The sequence below is a fragment of the Nicotiana sylvestris genome, chromosome 11 (genome assembly GCF_000393655.2).
Source record: "Nicotiana sylvestris chromosome 11, ASM39365v2, whole genome shotgun sequence".
Taxonomy (NCBI): Eukaryota; Viridiplantae; Streptophyta; class Magnoliopsida; order Solanales; family Solanaceae; genus Nicotiana; species Nicotiana sylvestris.
This window is the reverse complement of record NC_091067.1, coordinates 156,158,588-156,176,685: the sequence shown is the minus strand read 5'-3', so window position 1 is coordinate 156,176,685 and position 18,098 is coordinate 156,158,588. Positions and strand designations below refer to the sequence as shown.

The window sequence follows — 18,098 nt, the reverse complement described above, 5'->3', positions numbered from 1 at the left end:
GAGGTACTGAGAATGCTAAATAAGTGACGCCTAAAAGAATTATTGAGCGATCGAGGACGGGCTAACTTTACCCGCGGACGTGAGCATTCCCAGGGACCTCCAAAACCGCCTTCTCCCACTCGCACTATACAGATGATCCTCGGCGGGGGGCGATGACACAACAATCAATCATGTAAAGTTCACCACCACACATAAACTCAAATGGTCGATCACTCATGAACGGTATGGTGACCTCGAAGATAGTATCTTCTTCGATAAGTTGGATACCGATGGTTTGTCTTTCCCTCACTATGATGCTCTTGTTATCACTTTACGTAATGTAGATACTGATGTAAAAAGAATAATGGTAGATAACAGGAGCGGTGCGTGTATTATCCATCCTCGAATCCTCGTACAAATGAGACTCGAAGATAAAAAAATACTGCATTGCATAACACTAATAGGTTTTAATAATGCAGTCGAGCGGACTTCTGGGGAGATAGTGCTACCCGTCCTAGTTGGAGGAGTCACCCTGGAAACGACATTTCACATCATAGACCAAGATATAACCTACAATACTATCATAGGGCGCCCGTGGATACACGTCATGTGGGCAGTCCCGTCCAGTCTCTATCAAGCAACCAAGTTTCCTACTCCATGGGGGGTATTCAGCATCCAGGGCGAATAATGCACCGCATAGGAATGCTATCGCATCACCCAGGATTGCACCCATACCCAACAACTAAAAGGGGAAAGTACGGAAGCATAACAATCAGAGCGATGTCGGGAACCAAACTTGAGGTACGAACGTTATCAAGGATCCCGACATCGTGGAAGCATTCGAGTCAACAATAGAGGATCTTGATCTCATCCTACTAGACGACAATGACAACACGAAAAAGGCTTATATCGGTCACAACCTTTCGGAACTAGGTAAGTTTCGTAAATTATAACTGACAATGCCGATTTGTTTGCCTTCTCCCATGCAGATATGCCAGGTATCCCGAAAGACATCACCACGCACAAACTAAATGTTGACCCCTTCTACCCGCCAGTACGGCAAATAAGAAGGAAGTTCAACGACGCAATCAACAAAGCCGTAAGCGAAGAAGTCGATAAGTTGCTCGTAAATGGCTCCGTCCGAGAGTCAAAATATCCCCAGTGGGTCGCCAATGTGGTCATGATAAAGAAGAAAAATGGAAAGTGGCGGATGTGTGTAGATTTCATGGACCTAAACAAGGCATGCCCAAAAGACTCTTTTCCGTTGCTACACATCGACCAGTTCATCAACGCAACAGCAGGACAAAAGTTGCTAAGCTTCTTAGATGCCTACTCAGGTTACAACCAGATCCTCATGGAGGAAGAAGACCAGGAGAAAAGTACTTTCATCACTCACCAAGGAACATATTGCTATAAGGTCATGCCGTTCGGACTAAAGAATGCAGGGGCGACGTACCAGAGATCGGTCACCAAGATGTTCAAAGCCCAACTCGGCAAAACAATGGAAGTCTACATCGACGACATGCTGGTTAAGTCGAAAAGGAAAAAAGATCATATTGATCACCTGAAGGAAGCCTTCGACATATTAAGGCAATACGACATGAAACTAAACCCTGTAAAATACGCCTTCGGCGTAACCTCGGTTTCCTAGTATCGCAAAGAGGCATCGCGGTCAACCAAGATTAGATTAAGGCCATCGAAGGAATACCGAAAATGTTAACTAGTAAAAAAACAGGTACAAAAACTAATAGGTCGGATAGCCACCCTGTCAAGGTTCATCTCACGGTCGTCAGACAGGTGTCATAAATTTTTCAGTATGCTAAAGAAAGACAACGGGCTCCAGTAGAATTCAGAGTGTGTCGATGCCCTGAGAAAATTGAAAACCTACTTGTCATCACCATCATTACTCGCCAAAGCAGATCCAGGCAAATACCTTCTTGTCTACCTAGCCGTCTCCGAAGTCGCGGTAAGCGCGGTTTTGGTCCATGAAAGCAAAGGTACGCAATCTTTGATTTACTATATCAGCAAAACTTTAGTTGACGCCGAAACGAGGTACCCCCACCTCGAAAAATTGGCTCTGGCATTGGTTGTAGCTTCACAAAAGCTCAGATCATATTTTCACTGTCACCCCATACAGGTGGTGACGACTTTTCCCCTCAGGAGCATCCTACACAAACATGAGTTGTCAGGTAGATTGGCCAAATGGAAAATATATAATTGAGCGAACACGATATAACATATCAACTGCGAACTGCGATAAAATTACAAGTACTCACTGACTTTGTCACTGACTTCAGTGCATAAATAATGTATGAGGTCGAGCAAGAAGCGTTTTGCACCTCCCCTGGGCAACCCGACCTCTGGGTCCTCTACACCGACACCACATCCAACACGCTGGGATCTGGATTGGGACTCGTACTCAAAGTCCCAATGGGCGAAGTGATTCGCCAATCCATACAGTGCCCTGAAATGACTAACAATGAGGCCGAGTATGAGGCCGTAATTGCAGGACTGAAACTGGCCCTCAAATATGGTGCACAACGAGTCATCCTCCGCTGCGACTCTCAACTTATCGTAAACCAAGTTACTAGGACTTTCCAGATCAAGGAGCAGAGGCTACAGAAATACCAGACCGAAATCCACAAGCTGCTCCCAGAATTCGACGAATGCCGACTCGACCAAATACCACGAGCGCAAAATATCGAAGCAGACGGTCTCGCCAAGCTGGCAGCAACAACTTAAAATATCACCAAGGAGAACGTGGTTACCCTCTTCCACTCATCAATAGACCAAGTCGAGGTACATTCTATAAATTTAACTTGGGACTGGCATAACCTCATAATATCATATTTGTAGGAGGGAACGCTCCCACAAGATAAAAAAGAAGCCAAAAAGCTTCAAATACAAGCCACCAGGTACAGCCTCATAAACCACGACCTTTACAAAAGGACGTTCGGCGGCCCTTTGGCCAAATGCCTTGGACCAAATCAAACAAGGCGTGTTCTCGAAGAGGTACACAAGGTCCACTACGGTGCCCATGCAGGCAACCAGGCCCTCGTTAGATGCCTAATTCGTGCAGGATACTACTGGTCCACTATGAAAAAAGAGGCCGCAGATTATGTCAAGAAATGTGAGCAATGCCAGAAATACACACCTATGATACACCAGGCGGGCGAACTCCTGCACTCCGTCACTTCTCCATGGCCGTTTATAAAATGGGGGATGGATATCGTTGGAGCCCTCCCAGCAAGGCGAGGTAAGATACGCTTCCTTCTGGTTTTAGCTGATTACTTTTCCAAATGGGTGGAAGCAGGGGCATTTGCCCAAATACGCGAACAGGAAGTCATCGCATTCATCAAGAAAAACATTATATGCCGCTTCGGCATCCCCAAAGAAACCAGTTGTGAGAATGGACCTCAGTTCATCGGGAAAAAGACGACTGAATTCTTCGAAAAATGGCACATCAAGCGGATATTCTCCACGCCATATCATCCCGCCGGCAGCGGTCAAGCGGAATCCTCCAACAAAACAATATTGAATATATTAAAGAAAAAGCTCGAGGACGCCAAAGGGCTATGGCTAGAACTGTTACCAGGGTGTTATGGGCATACCGTACCACGCCAAAAACCAGCACAAGTGAGATACCATATTTGCTGGTGTATGGTACCAATGCCGTCATACCTGTTGAGGTCGGAGAACCCAGCCTGAGATATTCCAATGAGAGTGGACCGAATAACGACGAAAACAGAATACACGACCTGGACGAGGCAGAAGAACGGAGGGACATGGCTCACAAAAGAATGATATCCCAAAAGCAACAAGCGGAAAGTTACTACAATAAGAAGGCTAAAGTACGACCACTCAGCATCAGGGACTACGTCCTCAAGGCCAAAACACAAGCAACAAAAGACCCAAATGAAGGAAAATTGGGAACAAACTGGAACGGGCCGTATAAAATCACAGCAACAGCGAGCAAAGGAGCATTTCAGTTAGAAACAATGGAAGGAAAACTACTACAAAACAACTGGAATGTCACCCACCTCAAATATTTTTTCACTTCTGAAAAGTGACGCCACCTAAGTCGTACTCTTTTTCCCTCATCCAGGTTTTTTCCCAATCGGGTTTTCGCGGGGAGATTTTTAACGAGGCGACAAGGGGGCGTCTCGATGTTCAAAGTATAATTCATCGCCCAGCCTGCCGATGGCATCTCCAGGCCGAGCAATGAAAGAACTAGATACAAGGATATTACTCCATTAAATGCACAAAATCAACATGTATCTCCAACTCATGAATGAAATTACTCTGATGAATATACAAAATCCATATGTATCTCCAATGCACGAATGAAATTACTCCAATGAATGTATAAAATCGACAAGTATCTCCAATGTATGAATGAAACAAGCATACACGACACTCCGGTGAATAAAAGAAGGTATGTTACCCTTTACCACCCTTTGGAAAATACGACGGGTTAACATTTCGACATTAAGTCGAAATAACACCCCATGGCTAAGGCCATCGCCACGAAAGAGTTCGATATCATTCGAACCACGACGGGTTAACATTTCGACATTAAGTCGAAATAACACCCCATGACTAAGGCCATCGCCACGAAAGAGTTCGATACCATTCGAACCACGACGGGTTAACATTTCGACATTAAGTCAAAATAATACCCCATGGCTAAGGCCATCGCCACGAAAGAGTTCGATACCATTCGAACCACGACGGGTTAACATTTCGACATTAGGTCAAAATAACACCACATGGCTAAGGCCATCGCCACGAAAGAGTTCGATACCATTCGAACCACGATGGGTTAACATTTTGACATTAAGTCTAAATAACACCCCATGGCTAAGGCCATCGCCACGAAAGAGTTCGATACCATTCAAACTACGATGGGTTAACATTTCAACATTAAGTCAAAATGACACCCCACGGCTAAGGCTACCACCATAGAAATGAGTTCGACATCGCTTGAACCACGATGGGATAACACTCCGACATTAGCTCGAAAGCAACATCCCTATGGCTAAAGACGTTATCAAAGGAAAAAGCTTGACATAAGAGCAATATCGCTCGAAACGCAATAGGTAACATTTTGACAACTCAAAATAAGCATGACTACGACAAAGGACGTCGCCAAATAAACAAACACGACAAGAAAACAATTCAGAGGTACACAATAAAAAGTAATTGCTCTATTACAGTTGTTGTATTACAAAAGTTTTTTACAAAGGGCTCAAGAACGCCCCCACAAAAATGGCAAAGCAAAATGAATACAGCCAAGTCCTATGACGTATCACCCCCCCGTGGCATACTCCTCATTGTACCAAGAATCAGAGGCGAGCTTGTCTTCATCGTTAAAATCGACATCGTCTCCACTAGGCGTAACGGGGTCATAACCACACGCCTTTCGAGCGACACACGCTTTAATACACACCCCTCGGAGTTCTACCTCAGATATTTTCCCATCAGTGTGAAGAGACTTATATACGTCAAGCTAGGCTTCGGCTTGAACCCATAGCTCATATAAATCTCGAGGCACGATAGAGTCGGTCGAAGCATGGGAAGTAGAAGGCTGCGACTGTCGTCGTACGTCCTCCGCTTTCAAAGCAACAACTTGTTTGTTTAATGCGGACAATTCCGTCTCCAGATCTTGAATACTCCCCTCAAATCTCTCTACCTTAAGCACAAATGCCTCCACCTCCTTGTCCCGCTCCAACCTACAAACACGGAGGGCGTCTTCCAAAGTTGTTGCTTCAGATATGGCAGTTTCCTTATCCCTTTCGGTGTGAGCCAACTCGTCAGCATTAGTAATCAACTCACCCTTAAGGTCAACGACCTCCGACGCCTTCCTGTCAAGCTCAGCGGTAAAATTGTCCACCTTTACTTGGAAATCGGCATTTTCGGCCATCACTCCCTTACTCAGCTCGATCTCGTCTTCGCTGATCTTAAGAGCTGCCTCGAGTTCACTACAATGGGCAATAGCCTTCATAAGGTCCTCATCTCGTTCTTTTAGTTCTTCAACCTTATGCGCCAGTTGATCCTCCTTTTGCTTAAGCCCATCGCGGAATAGCTGAAAGTCGCGATCCTGAGTGAAGATGTCGGCCATCGCACGATGCTTGGTGCGGTATTCTTTGGTATTTGGAGGGCATCTTCCCATAGACGGTCGTCCTCCGCCTTTCCCGATGTTCACGCTCGATCTCCATGATGAGGGTCTAATATAAAAAACAAAGTCAAAACAAAAAAATGGGCTAAGGATGCAAAATAGATCCAACGACAAAAAGAAAAAGAAAAGCATTTACCCATAGAGCCATGCCAGAGATGCTCCGTGACAACTCTGCATCACTCATCGCTTTAAGTGTCGCATTCTCAGGAGCAACACATAAAGGGGCAAATACCGACGCCACTTGGTCGCAGTTCGACAACAAGTCGTAGTCCCTAGGAACGACTATGTGCCGATCAGAACCCTCCGTTCTAACCTCTACATGAGTGTGACGCTCCAAGAACTCTCGTACATTTCCTGGGTCGACGTCTGAACCCAAGCCGTCGCCCCCGACGTGTACCCCTCCTCTAATGGCGGATGATGCACCAACCTCGGCGAAACGCACAGACCCCCCTCCTTGGTATACTCCTTCCGTCTGAGGGGATCTCCCCACCAAAATGACGTGCGCCATAAAAACGGGCATAGGTGCAGTCTCCGACGCACCAGTTCCACTCTTACCAACATCAATGGCAACGTCCTTCCCGAGTTCTACCCTCCTCTTTTTTCTCGACGGAGATTAATCCCCATACAGGACTCATCTACGAGATGATATGCCGGTCTAGAAGTGATCTCATCCCTTACAACCATATCCCGAGATGAGTCTTTCACCCGTATAGGCTGAGCACGAACCCCTCGAATGGACTCCTCCAACGTAAATTGCATCCCCGCCAATGCGATGGCCTGGCGAAAGGCAGGGACTGTGGCCCTCTTCCTAGAAGCCCTACGACTTGTCACCACGAGGGGTCGTATTAATAAACAACGACAAATAGCCAAAGGTTAAAACAAAAGATAACATTTATCGGATGGAGCCTTCGGCCTAAAACGTTTAATGAAAGAAGGCCAATCTCGAGTTTCCACTACGTAAGGCAACAAACGACCCACCCAGTCCTCTATATTGACGATGGGACGGGGTGTACGCCTTGCAACTGCAAAAGAAAGTTACAAATGAATACCAAGTTGGAAAGGACAAAAGTAGATAACAAGTACCAATACCTACGATTGTTATTCCACCGCTCAGGGAATCCAGCAGAGTCCGACATAAGATGCTCGGTTTTAACGAAGAAGTATTTATGCCAAAATTTATGGCTCGTACGATCATCTGTTCTGACCACCAACCCCTTGGTACCACGATGTCTCAAATGAATCATGGTGCCCATGTGAAAACTAGAGGAAAACAGATACAAGAGGTGGCGAAGGTCAACTTCCCACCCCGTTAACTCCGTGTACTTCGTCAATACTAAAAATATCTTGTATGTATACGGAGAGAGCTGTGCTAGGCAGACACCATAGAACCGATAGAATCGATGGGATATTTTTAAAAAGCACAATACCCTAGTCTATAGACTTCCATGAGGTCCCTCCCAGCCGGAACCATCTCAACACGGGAGGGAATGTTATACGTAGATCGAAGGTCATCTATGTGAGCCTGCTCGGTCTCAGAAATCACCGGAGCAGGAGAATGAACAGGCTCTTTAAGGAAATCATTCCGAGACATGGGGTTTCTTGGTAGTATCTCCTCTATGGTGGGGAGGCTGTCCCCTTCCTCTACCGTCACATTCTCACCACCAAGGGGAGGTGCTATAGAAAGTGGGGAGGCGTCAGAAATATCTTCGAGGGAACGATGTGTTCTAGGCATCTCGATGTCAGAGGGTATATTGATAAAACAAAAGAACGATGAACGGAAGAAGGTGAAGAGAAAAATCACGAAATTAGAGCTGAAAATACGAGAAGAGATGGCCAAATAAGATAACACATATACTAGAAAGGAAATGATCGAAAGTTCTTGAAAGAACCAAACCTTCATCTATTTATAAGGTTTGGATGACGCCAGAATCGAAGCAAAAGGCTGCCAGTGGCACCAAAATCGAAGCGACAAGCCAATTGGTCTCTGCCTCGGGAAGACGCGCAATGATGATGCACGTGAGAGTGAAGTCATTTCCTAATATACTACGCTAGCCGGAATACCGTAGATTATGCCGCTCTTTCGTTATTTGATCAAACCATTACAATCTAACCGCTAAATTTCTCCGCGGGAATGAGCGGCGTCCGCTTATCAAGGACGCACGGTGCCACGACCTCAACAAGCGGAGGGACTAACTGTATGGGTCCGAATTTGGCCACCACGACCATTACCGAGTAGGATGAGGAACGAGGTTATCGTGATGCACCGTCTGATGGTTTTCGTAGTGAAAGGTAACGACTGAGGGCTGTCAGTCGATGCATAACGTCCACGACAGTGCCCATCTAGTGGGAGACAGTAAGAATATGCCTTTCGAATATTCTCTATGTTGTACTTTTTAGGGGTTTTTGGGAGATTGTCCCTTATAAATAGGAGAGGGGAGAACACTTTGTGGAGGAAGGATCTGAGATTGAAATAAAGAGCGGTCTTGTTTATCAGAAAAGATCCTAAGGTTCTCCAATCATCCCACACTTATTCTCCCTTACACCGATTGCATCTGTAACGGTTCTACTTATGCATTTAAGTATTCACATTTATGATCTTTTATTATTGAATTTGAATAGACTTATTATATCTTTCATCCTGTTTACTCATTCCATCATTTGATCTAGATTTTATTGTGCTTGACTAAGATTGGCCTCATCCTTATTATTAGTTATTTTAATCAAAAAAGTTTTAATATCTTTGGGTCAAACACTACTCCATCGGGGTAGGTAAGGTCTGCGTACACACTACGCTCCGCAGATTCCTCAGATGTGGGATTTTACTAGGTTATTGTTGTATTATTACCCAATAAAAATTATTTTATTATAAAACATTAAAATATTTATTGCATTTATAATAGTTTCTAATTATCTAATTTTTACGTTAAAAGGATAACATAGGTATATTTAATTGAGATCGAAAATCAGAAAAATTTAAACATCATTTTTCAGTATGGAGTAGGATCTTTTTAACCGCCACACGTGTCCGTATTCTATTGGATAATTCTCGTCGGTGCACATACTCCGGTGTCACAAACCGTCTCCTTTTTCTTTTTATAAATAAGGCGGCTTTACAACTTGTGCAACAAGAAAGTTGATCTGCTCGTTTCTCATATTCAAACATCGGTTAGCCCATTTTTTAAAAATTTAAATTGATTATTTGTTTTGAATTGTCGATATATGTTTGTATCAATTGTTTGCTTCAGCTGTTGCATTGAAATTATAGTAAGAATTGATTTGAATTTGTCTCCTTTTGAATTTTATGTTTGATTCGTTTCAATTGTATGCTTCAGCTGCTGCATTGAAATTCTTGACAGAATTGGTAAGAAATTACCTTTTCTGTGAGTTGATTAGTAATGGACGTGAAAATTCTTAATGACCCTTCTGAGGTTTATGTTTTTTTTTTTTTTCCAAAAAATTGTGTGCTTCAGCTGCTGTATTGGAATTATTGAGAGAAATGGTATAAAGTTGTCTTTTTTGTTAGTGGATGAGTAATGAGTGTGAAAATTCTTAAAGGTCCTTTTGAGGTTTGTGCTTGATTCTTTTTAAAAAAATTATTTTTTTAAATATTTTTTTTTGGTATGGATTTGTGTTGTTGTGATATGGTTTATGGGTAGCTGCTAAATGATTTTCAAGTCTTATGGACATTTGTGGCTAATTTATATTTGAGGTGTTAAGCAGAATGCAGATGAATAATGTTCAAACTTTTAGCTTTTGCAATGAAATCCTTGAAAAATTGGTGTTTTTCTCTTAATAAATTAATGATGATAAAAAAAAAAGGGGGCAGCCCGATGCACAAAATATCCCACGTTCACGCAGGGAAGGGCCGCACCCCAAGGTTGTGATGTAGTCAGCCTATCCTAATGCGCTGCTTATACAGTTCGAACCCGTGACCTATAGATCACACGTGGACAACTTTACCGTTGCTCCAAGGCTCCCCTTCAAATGGATTAATGATGATGCTGTGAATAATTTTGAGGATCGCCCTTATGAGGTGTCTGTTTGAATATGAAATGTGATTGGTGTTATTTCACTTTGATGAGTTATAAAGGTAGCTTCAAAACCCCTAAAAGCATTATTTATATTTACAAATATGTGGATGGTCCAGCTATACCTGAGCTTCATGGAAAAATTGGATTTGTGTTTCTATGAATGTGATGGGTGTGAAGATTCTTGAAGAACCCTTTTGGGTTTCTGTTGAAATTTGATCTTTGATTGTTATTCTTACAATTCAATTGGTCTGTAAGTTGCTCGAAAACTGTTGTTTGAAGTTTCATTTATCATTGTAATATGTGGCGGCTTCAGCTGTTTTGTTGAAATTATTGAAAAAAATTAGCTTGAATTCATGTTTCTGCAAGTTCATTAGCGATAGGTGTGAAGTTCTTGAAGAAAAGTATAGTTTGAATTTGATCATTGGTTTGTGCTCTCAGTAATTCAAGTTATTGGAACATTTGTTTATTTTCACTTTTTTTTTTTTTTTTTTTTTTGCATGCTTTAATTTAGAGGCGTTAATCTTAATAGAGATGTTTCCTAGTAATTTGCTCAAACATTTGTGTGTGTTCTATTGTTCAGCTGTTGTAACAAACACTCTGAAGTTCTTCCTGAGTTTGGTTTTATGTTTCGAATTTGATCTCATTTATGTTATTGCAGTTTGATGGTACAATAGGTTAGCTTCAAAAACCTTCTAAGGACCCTTCTTAATCTGAAATTATTCTGATTTGCTCTGTTTGTGCTTCTAAATGGCATGAGATGTGCTTTGAAGCAAAAGGTATATTGATTAGTGTGCAGCCAAATCCATTCTGCGACAAAATTTTGAATTTAATTGACTTGCTGATTACTTGCTTTTTCAGGTTTCAAACACCAAGAGAAACAAGATGGTCAGAGCATATTCACAAGAGCATATTTACAGGCATCCATGGGAACGAGTGACTTCTGCATCGTGGCGCAAGTTTGCTTATCCTGAGAACAAGCGCGCCCTATCCCACATCCTCGAGGTTGATACGTTGAATCACAAGCTTGACCCCAGCTCTGGAAAGCTCTACACAATTCGTGCCATCACTATACATGCACCAGGGCCATGGTTTATTCGCAAGATCATTGGTCAAGATATCTGCCACTGTGTTGAATCAACTGTTGTAGATGCACAATCTCGGTCAATGCAACTCTCTACTCGAAACATCAGTCTCGAGAACTTTATTGAGGTGGAGGAGAAAATAAGATACGATCCGCATCCTGAGAACCCAAAGTTATGGACTGTCTGCAAGCAGGAAACCAGTATTAAGATTAAGCCCTTGTCAGCACTGGCTTCTATGGCAGAGAAAATCGAGCAGAAATGCGTGGAGAAGTTCCAGGCAAACAGTGCGAAAGGTAGAGATGTTATGGAACGGATGTGCAAGTACTTAGAAGCTGAATCCAGTGGCATTTCAGTGTGACCATGTTCTTGAATAGCTTTAGTTAGTCTTCTTCTGTGAGTAGTATTTAGGATTTGCTCACTTTAGAGATGAGAGGTGAGATTTTTTGGTGAAACATTTGTTGGCCAATGAGTTTTGCAAGTTCTTGTTGGCAACACAAGGAGTTTCTTTTTTGGTTCAATCATTTTTTGTTCAATCTTTTGAACCTATTTGTAAACAGCATTACATATAATAATATGGCAATCCCCAAACTCCCTGAGCCGATGGTCTATTGGAAACGGCCTCTCTATCCCCACAAAGGTAAGGGTAAGGTTTGCATACACACTACCCTCCTCACACCCACCAAGCAGGATTACAATGGGTATGTTATCGTTGTTGTAATCCTTGAACTACATTTGCGTTGTTGTAATCCTTGAACTACATTTGATAGTGTGATTAGAAATCAACTTGAAGATATACATTTGTTGTATGTCTGGCTTGAAGGTGCGGAGCATAATCATCTAAAATATTGTGAAAGACTAGAGGAGGTATTAAGAATTCATCATAAATTGACCAGTTTTAAGATGAATGTCAGCCAATCGTGTCCTTTCTTACTTTACCGGCACTGGGAGCAAACTCACACAGGTAAAGTTATTTGAGGGGATATTATAATGGAAAAAATAAATTGGGAGAAATTCAATAATAGTCAGATTTACAATTGGTTATTCAAAAATAGCCACAGTTTCAAAAGTAATCGAAATTTAGCCACTTTTTATGTAAAGATGAATCTGAACGAAAACATTGTTCAAAATCCGGAAAATGCTCTAACATAATATACTAGAACTCCAGAATATTATACTGGAGTTCCAGCATAGTTATATTGGAACTACCGGTCCAACATAATATGCTGAAAATTCACACATAGGTGCTCCAATCTTCAGTATATTATGCTGGAAATTTCCTCGTGTTGGAGTTCTAGCATAATATGTTGGAAGTTCATACACAGGTGCACCGATCTCCAGTATATTATGCTGGAACTTTCTGTGTTGCAGCAAAATAGTGGTTATTTTTCCATGACTTTGCAAATACTGATTATTTTTGAATGACCAGTACGAAAATTGACTAGCCCGTGCTATTTTTACGGAAAAATTGTACATGAATCCGGTATTTACACCTAACCAATGATCCAAAATATGTCTCTTGTTGCAATTTTATCACTTAACCATAGATACATGAAATGTGCAACTGATCCATTCATTTAAGTTCTAAGTATTGATTATTTCAGCTTTTCACCTCCACAGTAGTTTGACTACTGAACTGTCACTCGCCAGAATCCAAGAAAAAATCAGCTCACACAACAAGGTTACGGGTTCGTGCCGTGAAATTAGCTACTAGCCGTCAGTTTAAACAAACAACTAACTGAAAAGCAAGCTTATTCAAACTCATGTGCACTCACGAAACATGATTATAGCCCAAAACAATGCCACACATAAACACAAATACTTCAACAACACTATAGGTAAATCCAGCAGTAAAACAAGTCTATTAAACGCATAAAAGCGACGCAGAACACCAAGAAAGCAAGGTAAGTTAGAGATAACACACTACACATTGGAACAAGTGAAGCCAGATAGAAGATCCATGCGAATAATTTACAATGCCAAATTACAATTTCCATGGATGTTAGCCATGTGAACAAGAATGACACATAACAAACCTAATTCATATTGACCAAACCAGTACATACAAAGACTTGAAACTGGAGTCAACAAACAAATCCTACCTATGACAATGAATAGGAGTTCTTCCGCCTGGAGATGTTTTTCAAATTTCCTGTGATGAGCAATCAGAGTAAGTCCTCTTTTGAACTAAAAGGAAAGCACGAAATTTGAGACCAACAACCCATTCTAGATCTTGTCAAGTTTTTCAGCCTTCACAACAGGATTGGCCTTTGCAATAGCATCGCGACCAGCAGAGCGGTAGTCAAACTGGCAGTCATGTTTGTCTGAGTAGCGGTGTGATCCACAGTAAAGGTTCCCACAGCGGCATTTGAATCCAGTCAAACCAACCTTTTTCTTGCAAGAGCTGCACCGACTAGGACCCACCTTAGTCTTCAATTCAGCAGCTTCACCGGCACTTGAAGATGGAGGTGATGACAAAGCGACAACAGATTTTGTTTCCAGCACGGCAGGTTGCATGTCTACAGAGTCAACAACAACTGGCCCCTTCTCACTAGCATTTGATCCATTTACAAGGTTTTCAATAGATGTCGCTGCAAGCTTTGCTTGTTCCTGTTTCAAAATAGTGTCCTTGTAACACTTGGAGCACATATTCATGTTTGCAGCACTTCCAAAGAAACCACAGTTGTTAATGCACAAGATAGGGCCTTCTGGATGGGATTGGCATCCTGTCTCGTCATGCTCCATATCGTCAACTTTCCTGCAAAAGATTCATCTACAGATAAACATTAACAAGAAACTACACCTTAATCCTGAACGGAAAACAATTGTATTTCAAGACAAATTCGAGGTTTTCTGAAACCAAATTTTCCTTGATCTCACATGTATCCTAACACGGATATATGAGTTTCTAACCGAAGTAAAAGAGCACCTAATGAACACTTGATCTAACACTCTAACTTAAGTGTAACAATAATTAAGTCTTAATCCAACTAGTTGGTATTGCTTATATAGATCAGCCTTTGCATCTGTTGTGCCCTATCCTTAGCTTTTGAGGCAGCTTCTCTCCAAGTGATTTTCATCAAATTGTCACACTTACAGAGCAGTGCATATGAAAGGTCGATCTACGACAGTCGACAGGACCAAACCATCTCGCTGAATGATGACCTTATCTCACCTTATCCTGTAGACGCACTATTTGCACCCTATATAGGATGTGATCATCTATAATCTTTTTCGTTTAATCATCCTTGATCTTGTCAAATTTTATATGCTTGTAGATCCACCTAAACTTCCACACTTTGTATGACATTCATCTTGTAGATATGTGCTGCGTTGGAGACCTAACATTCACACCCATATAATATTTCTTGTCTCACAATTGTTCCATAGGACTTGCTTTCACTTTGTTAAGTATCTTCCTACCCTATAACAGTGTTATCAAAGGCGAAAAGCGCAAAAAAGCTCTAAGATCTGTTGGGGTTTTAAGCCCAAAGCGCAAATAAAGCGTGGGCTTTAATAAAGAAAAGCGTAAATGGAAAAAAATGACAAATATGTATGTGTAGTCCAAGACTAATATCTAGAAGCATGAATACCAAATATATTGACAAAGAAACTGAAGAAAATTTATGATAAAGTAAAATATGAATTGTTTAGTGTCGCTTCTTCAGGATTATGCTCATTGGCAGGAAAAGTATGTGTTAGAGCCTTGATGACAACACTGAAGGGCCCGCTAAGCGAGCCTTGATAACACTGCCTTATAACATGTTTTGAGCCTCGCTGCAGGGCTTAAGCACGCATTTGATAACACTGCCCTATAACACTCTCAAGCTTAAGCGCACCTTTGATAACACTGCCCTATAACAGTCTCATAACACTTTAAATCAACGTGTTACATCACTGACAGACTGAACCTAGATTTTAGTTGTCTGCATTTAGGCAGCACGATCCCATCTAAACTCACTTCACCTCTTCAATTAAACAACTAAGCTTCCTGCACCTTCCTTTTCAGAGAAAAGAACAATGTAAAAGAAGAAGAAAAAAGTTCCTCCGCTCTGCCAGCTACAAAAACAAGCATAAATCTTACCAAAATTAGGTAACTACACTATGTCTAAACAAGATTATTCAACTAATCCTCAGAAGGAGCGCTTCTTCGCACAACATAAGAACACAAGATAAAGAGAACACAGTCAGGTGCATCAGATACAACCAACAGAAAACCTTGTAAAAATCAAAAGAAACTGACTAGCAAAATTTAGCAAAGTGCAAGATCGGCACAACAGAAGTCGCAAAAGCCAAAAACTTTCTGGTGTAAACTTAAACTGGATCAAATTCACAACTATGCTAATGCAAAACAAGCAACATTATCACACTTATACTCAAACGTTCTTTGAACACCGTCTTTTAAAACGTTCAGACTCATCTCACATGTTCAATTTGACAAAAAATATGTTGTAACAGCAAAACCTATCAAAGTAGAAAGCCAAAAACAACAACTTGGCTTTACTTTCAGAGTTAATATGCCAAATTCTAGCTTCCAATACACAACCACAAGCAATCTCCATCTCCACGGCATGTACAAGCAACATAAAACCGAAGGAATCAAAAGGTTACTCATAAAACTTCAACATCATTTAAGACAAATGCAAAAAGCACCATTTTTTCCATCCCAAAATACATAACAAACAAGGTAACACCCAAGTAAACAAAAAGGGGTTTCAGAAGAGTTCAATATCCTTAAAGATACCTAATTATTATGAATAAAACAACTCCAAAAACTCAATTTTTTGTAACTGTAACTCCAAAGAGACAATTTTTTTTTTTTTTTTTTTTTTTGTAATTGTAGCTCCAAAGACGCAATATTTTTTCTTATTGTAACTCCAAAGACTCAATTTTTCAGTAGTCTATGTGATACCCTTCTCATAAAACCACAAAAAGACAATTATTTTACCCACCATAATATCAAATAATTCTCTATAAAGATTCAACAAAAACAAAAAGATATAAACCCCACAAAATAAAATTAACCCAGCAAAGCTGATCTCTAAACAACAAACAAATCAACTCACAGAACAATTAATTCCATAATTACAACAATAAAAAAAAATAATACCTAATTCTCGAAACAATCCATAGATCTATCAAAATAAAGGGGAAAAAATAAATTAAACATCAAAAAGCAGGAAAAAAATGAGATCTTTGAAACTGACCTGAAGAGAGAAATTTTTTGTTGTTGTTGTTGTTGTTGTGATGAATGAAATTTGGAAAATGTTTTCTTTATTTATTATTTTGCCTTTGGCTTTGGACCTTTTTGTTTTCTTTCTTTTTTGCCCTCTTCTCAAAGGAAAAGGAAAGTCTTTTTCTTTGCTTCTCTGCCAACGAACGTTCTTTGCTGATTTGCTGCGTCGTGTTCGATTCCTATTTGTCTTCCTCCTTTAATTTTATTTTACTTTTATTTTTTTACTTTGCCCTCCTTATTTCAGAAAATAGTAATAAAAAAAAGTATATTTAAATGCATTTTTATCATTTTCTTCCTCAAAAACTTCCCATTAAGGGAAGATGAAAAATTTATACTTTGGAGGATGTAAAAAGGTTCGAGTTCTTACCAGAATTGGGATGCTATAAAAACTTGTTCGCATGGGATGTTTCTGTCAAATCATATTAACTTATTAGTATGATTTAGTGAATTAAGAGGTAAAAATACATTAATTATAATTGAGTAAGAAATTTTTGCTCAAACATATGTCATGTTATTATTAATTTAATGTAAACACTCAGTGTAAATAAATTTTTATTATTTCGGATTATGCCAACTTTGAATGTGACTGTCATTGTGTATCAAAAACCAGAAGCAAAGGTGTACGTAAAAACTTCAATTAGTTGGTCCAAATATATTATTATATATACGTGTTTATTTAAAGTAATTAGTCAACTCTTGTTTTGTTCAACTATATAGACATGGGGTAATATCTGTTGCTCAAATACTAAATTTGAAAATGTGTTATTTTGCTTAAGGAAGGAAAATAATGCACAATACGTAGGGGTAAAATCGAGCTCATGGTACGCTTCGATTTTCGATGAAGTAAACGGAGCAAGAAACGAGAAGGCAAGGAGCTAGAATCGAGGCAAGAAACCCTTAATCCGGAGTCTCGCTAGAATGACTGCTTTCGGGAATATCGGAGCCATGACCCCAAGCCCGGTTTGAACTTCAAAGGCTTCGGAGAACATTACCAGAAAATCAAGCACGACCAACAGAAGGCCGTAATATTCGTGACCGGCCGGATATCACGGCGTAAATCTCGGCACGCATCGATAAAGAACCGGTGATTAGTTATACAAAAGATTTTTTACATTTTATAAAAGGGTGAAACTCCCCTACTACAAAAAGGGGAGTCTGATTATACATTGAACACTCTGTAACACACGCATACCAAGGCAATAAACTATTATTTTCTCTGCTACTCAAAGTTTTTGTTCTTGTTCATTCTAAATTCGGAATGGGGGACGGATATTTCATTAAGGCTGTCGTCGAGTCCAGAATCATCCTCCCTTCTATGTGGTTTGATAATTTATTTTACCTATTTAATCTAACACAATTTATCGTTTGTATCGAACTAATCTGTGTATCCTTAAAACTACTTACAAATTAAATTATTATACGTTTTTTAGGGTAAACAGTAGCCCAGTACAAATGCTGGAGCACATGAACAACTAAAGAGTCAAAGAAAAGACAAAAATGAAAACTGAAAGAAGGAAAGCTTCACTGCCATTTCAAGCCTACTTAATTCCCATTTTAATTGTCACAAATTCTAAAGTGTGACAAAATCAAGAAGC

The 18,098-nt window shown here is 40.4% G+C and overlaps 3 protein-coding genes across 5 annotated transcripts; 2 read left to right on the top strand and 1 right to left on the bottom strand.

Annotated features, from left to right (window-relative positions):
- The first annotated feature begins 3,434 nt into the window (after nt 1-3,434).
- On the top strand, nt 3,435-4,049 carry LOC138881888 (uncharacterized). The gene has a single exon (XM_070162185.1). The coding sequence runs from the start codon at nt 3,435-3,437 to the stop codon at nt 4,047-4,049; it is 615 nt and encodes a 204-aa protein (XP_070018286.1).
- Nucleotides 4,050-9,188: 5,139 nt separating this feature from the next.
- On the top strand, nt 9,189-11,858 carry LOC104221441 (uncharacterized). Of its 2 annotated transcripts, XM_009772513.2 has the most exons (3): nt 9,189-9,322; nt 10,847-10,964; nt 11,047-11,858. In XM_009772513.2, exons 2-3 carry the CDS (start codon nt 10,941-10,943, stop codon nt 11,626-11,628), a joined length of 606 nt encoding a protein of 201 aa, XP_009770815.1. In that variant the 5' UTR covers nt 9,189-9,322; nt 10,847-10,940; the 3' UTR covers nt 11,629-11,858. The 2 variants fall into 2 exon arrangements, with proteins under 2 accessions (XP_009770815.1, XP_009770816.1); XM_009772514.2 differs by lacking the exon at nt 10,847-10,964 and having other exon boundaries at nt 9,200-9,322.
- Nucleotides 11,859-13,176: 1,318 nt separating this feature from the next.
- LOC104221440 (zinc finger A20 and AN1 domain-containing stress-associated protein 8-like) lies at nt 13,177-16,669 on the bottom strand. Of its 2 annotated transcripts, none has more exons than XM_009772511.2 (2): nt 16,475-16,669; nt 13,177-14,025 (listed from the first exon to the last, which is right to left on the bottom strand). In XM_009772511.2, the coding sequence occupies exon 2, from the start codon at nt 14,010-14,012 to the stop codon at nt 13,494-13,496; it is 519 nt and encodes a 172-aa protein (XP_009770813.1). In that variant the 5' UTR covers nt 14,013-14,025; nt 16,475-16,669; the 3' UTR covers nt 13,177-13,493. The 2 variants fall into 2 exon arrangements, with proteins under 2 accessions (XP_009770813.1, XP_070018466.1); XM_070162365.1 differs by having other exon boundaries at nt 13,177-14,040; nt 16,475-16,613.
- Between the last annotated feature and the right edge of the window lie 1,429 nt (nt 16,670-18,098).

Bases quoted from the DNA above. Each gene is read 5' to 3' on its own strand.
- LOC138881888 (XM_070162185.1), top strand. From the start codon at position 3,435: ATGGCACATCAAGCGGATATTCTCCACGCCATATCATCCCGCCGGCAG.
- LOC104221441 (XM_009772513.2), top strand. From the start codon at position 10,941: ATGAGATGTGCTTTGAAGCAAAAG. The intron at 10,965-11,046 runs GTATATTGATTA...TTGCTTTTTCAG, and splicing joins GATGTGCTTTGAAGCAAAAG to GTTTCAAACACCAAGAGAAA.
- LOC104221440 (XM_009772511.2), bottom strand. From the start codon at position 14,012: ATGGAGCATGACGAGACAGGATGCCAATCCCATCCAGAAGGCCCTATC.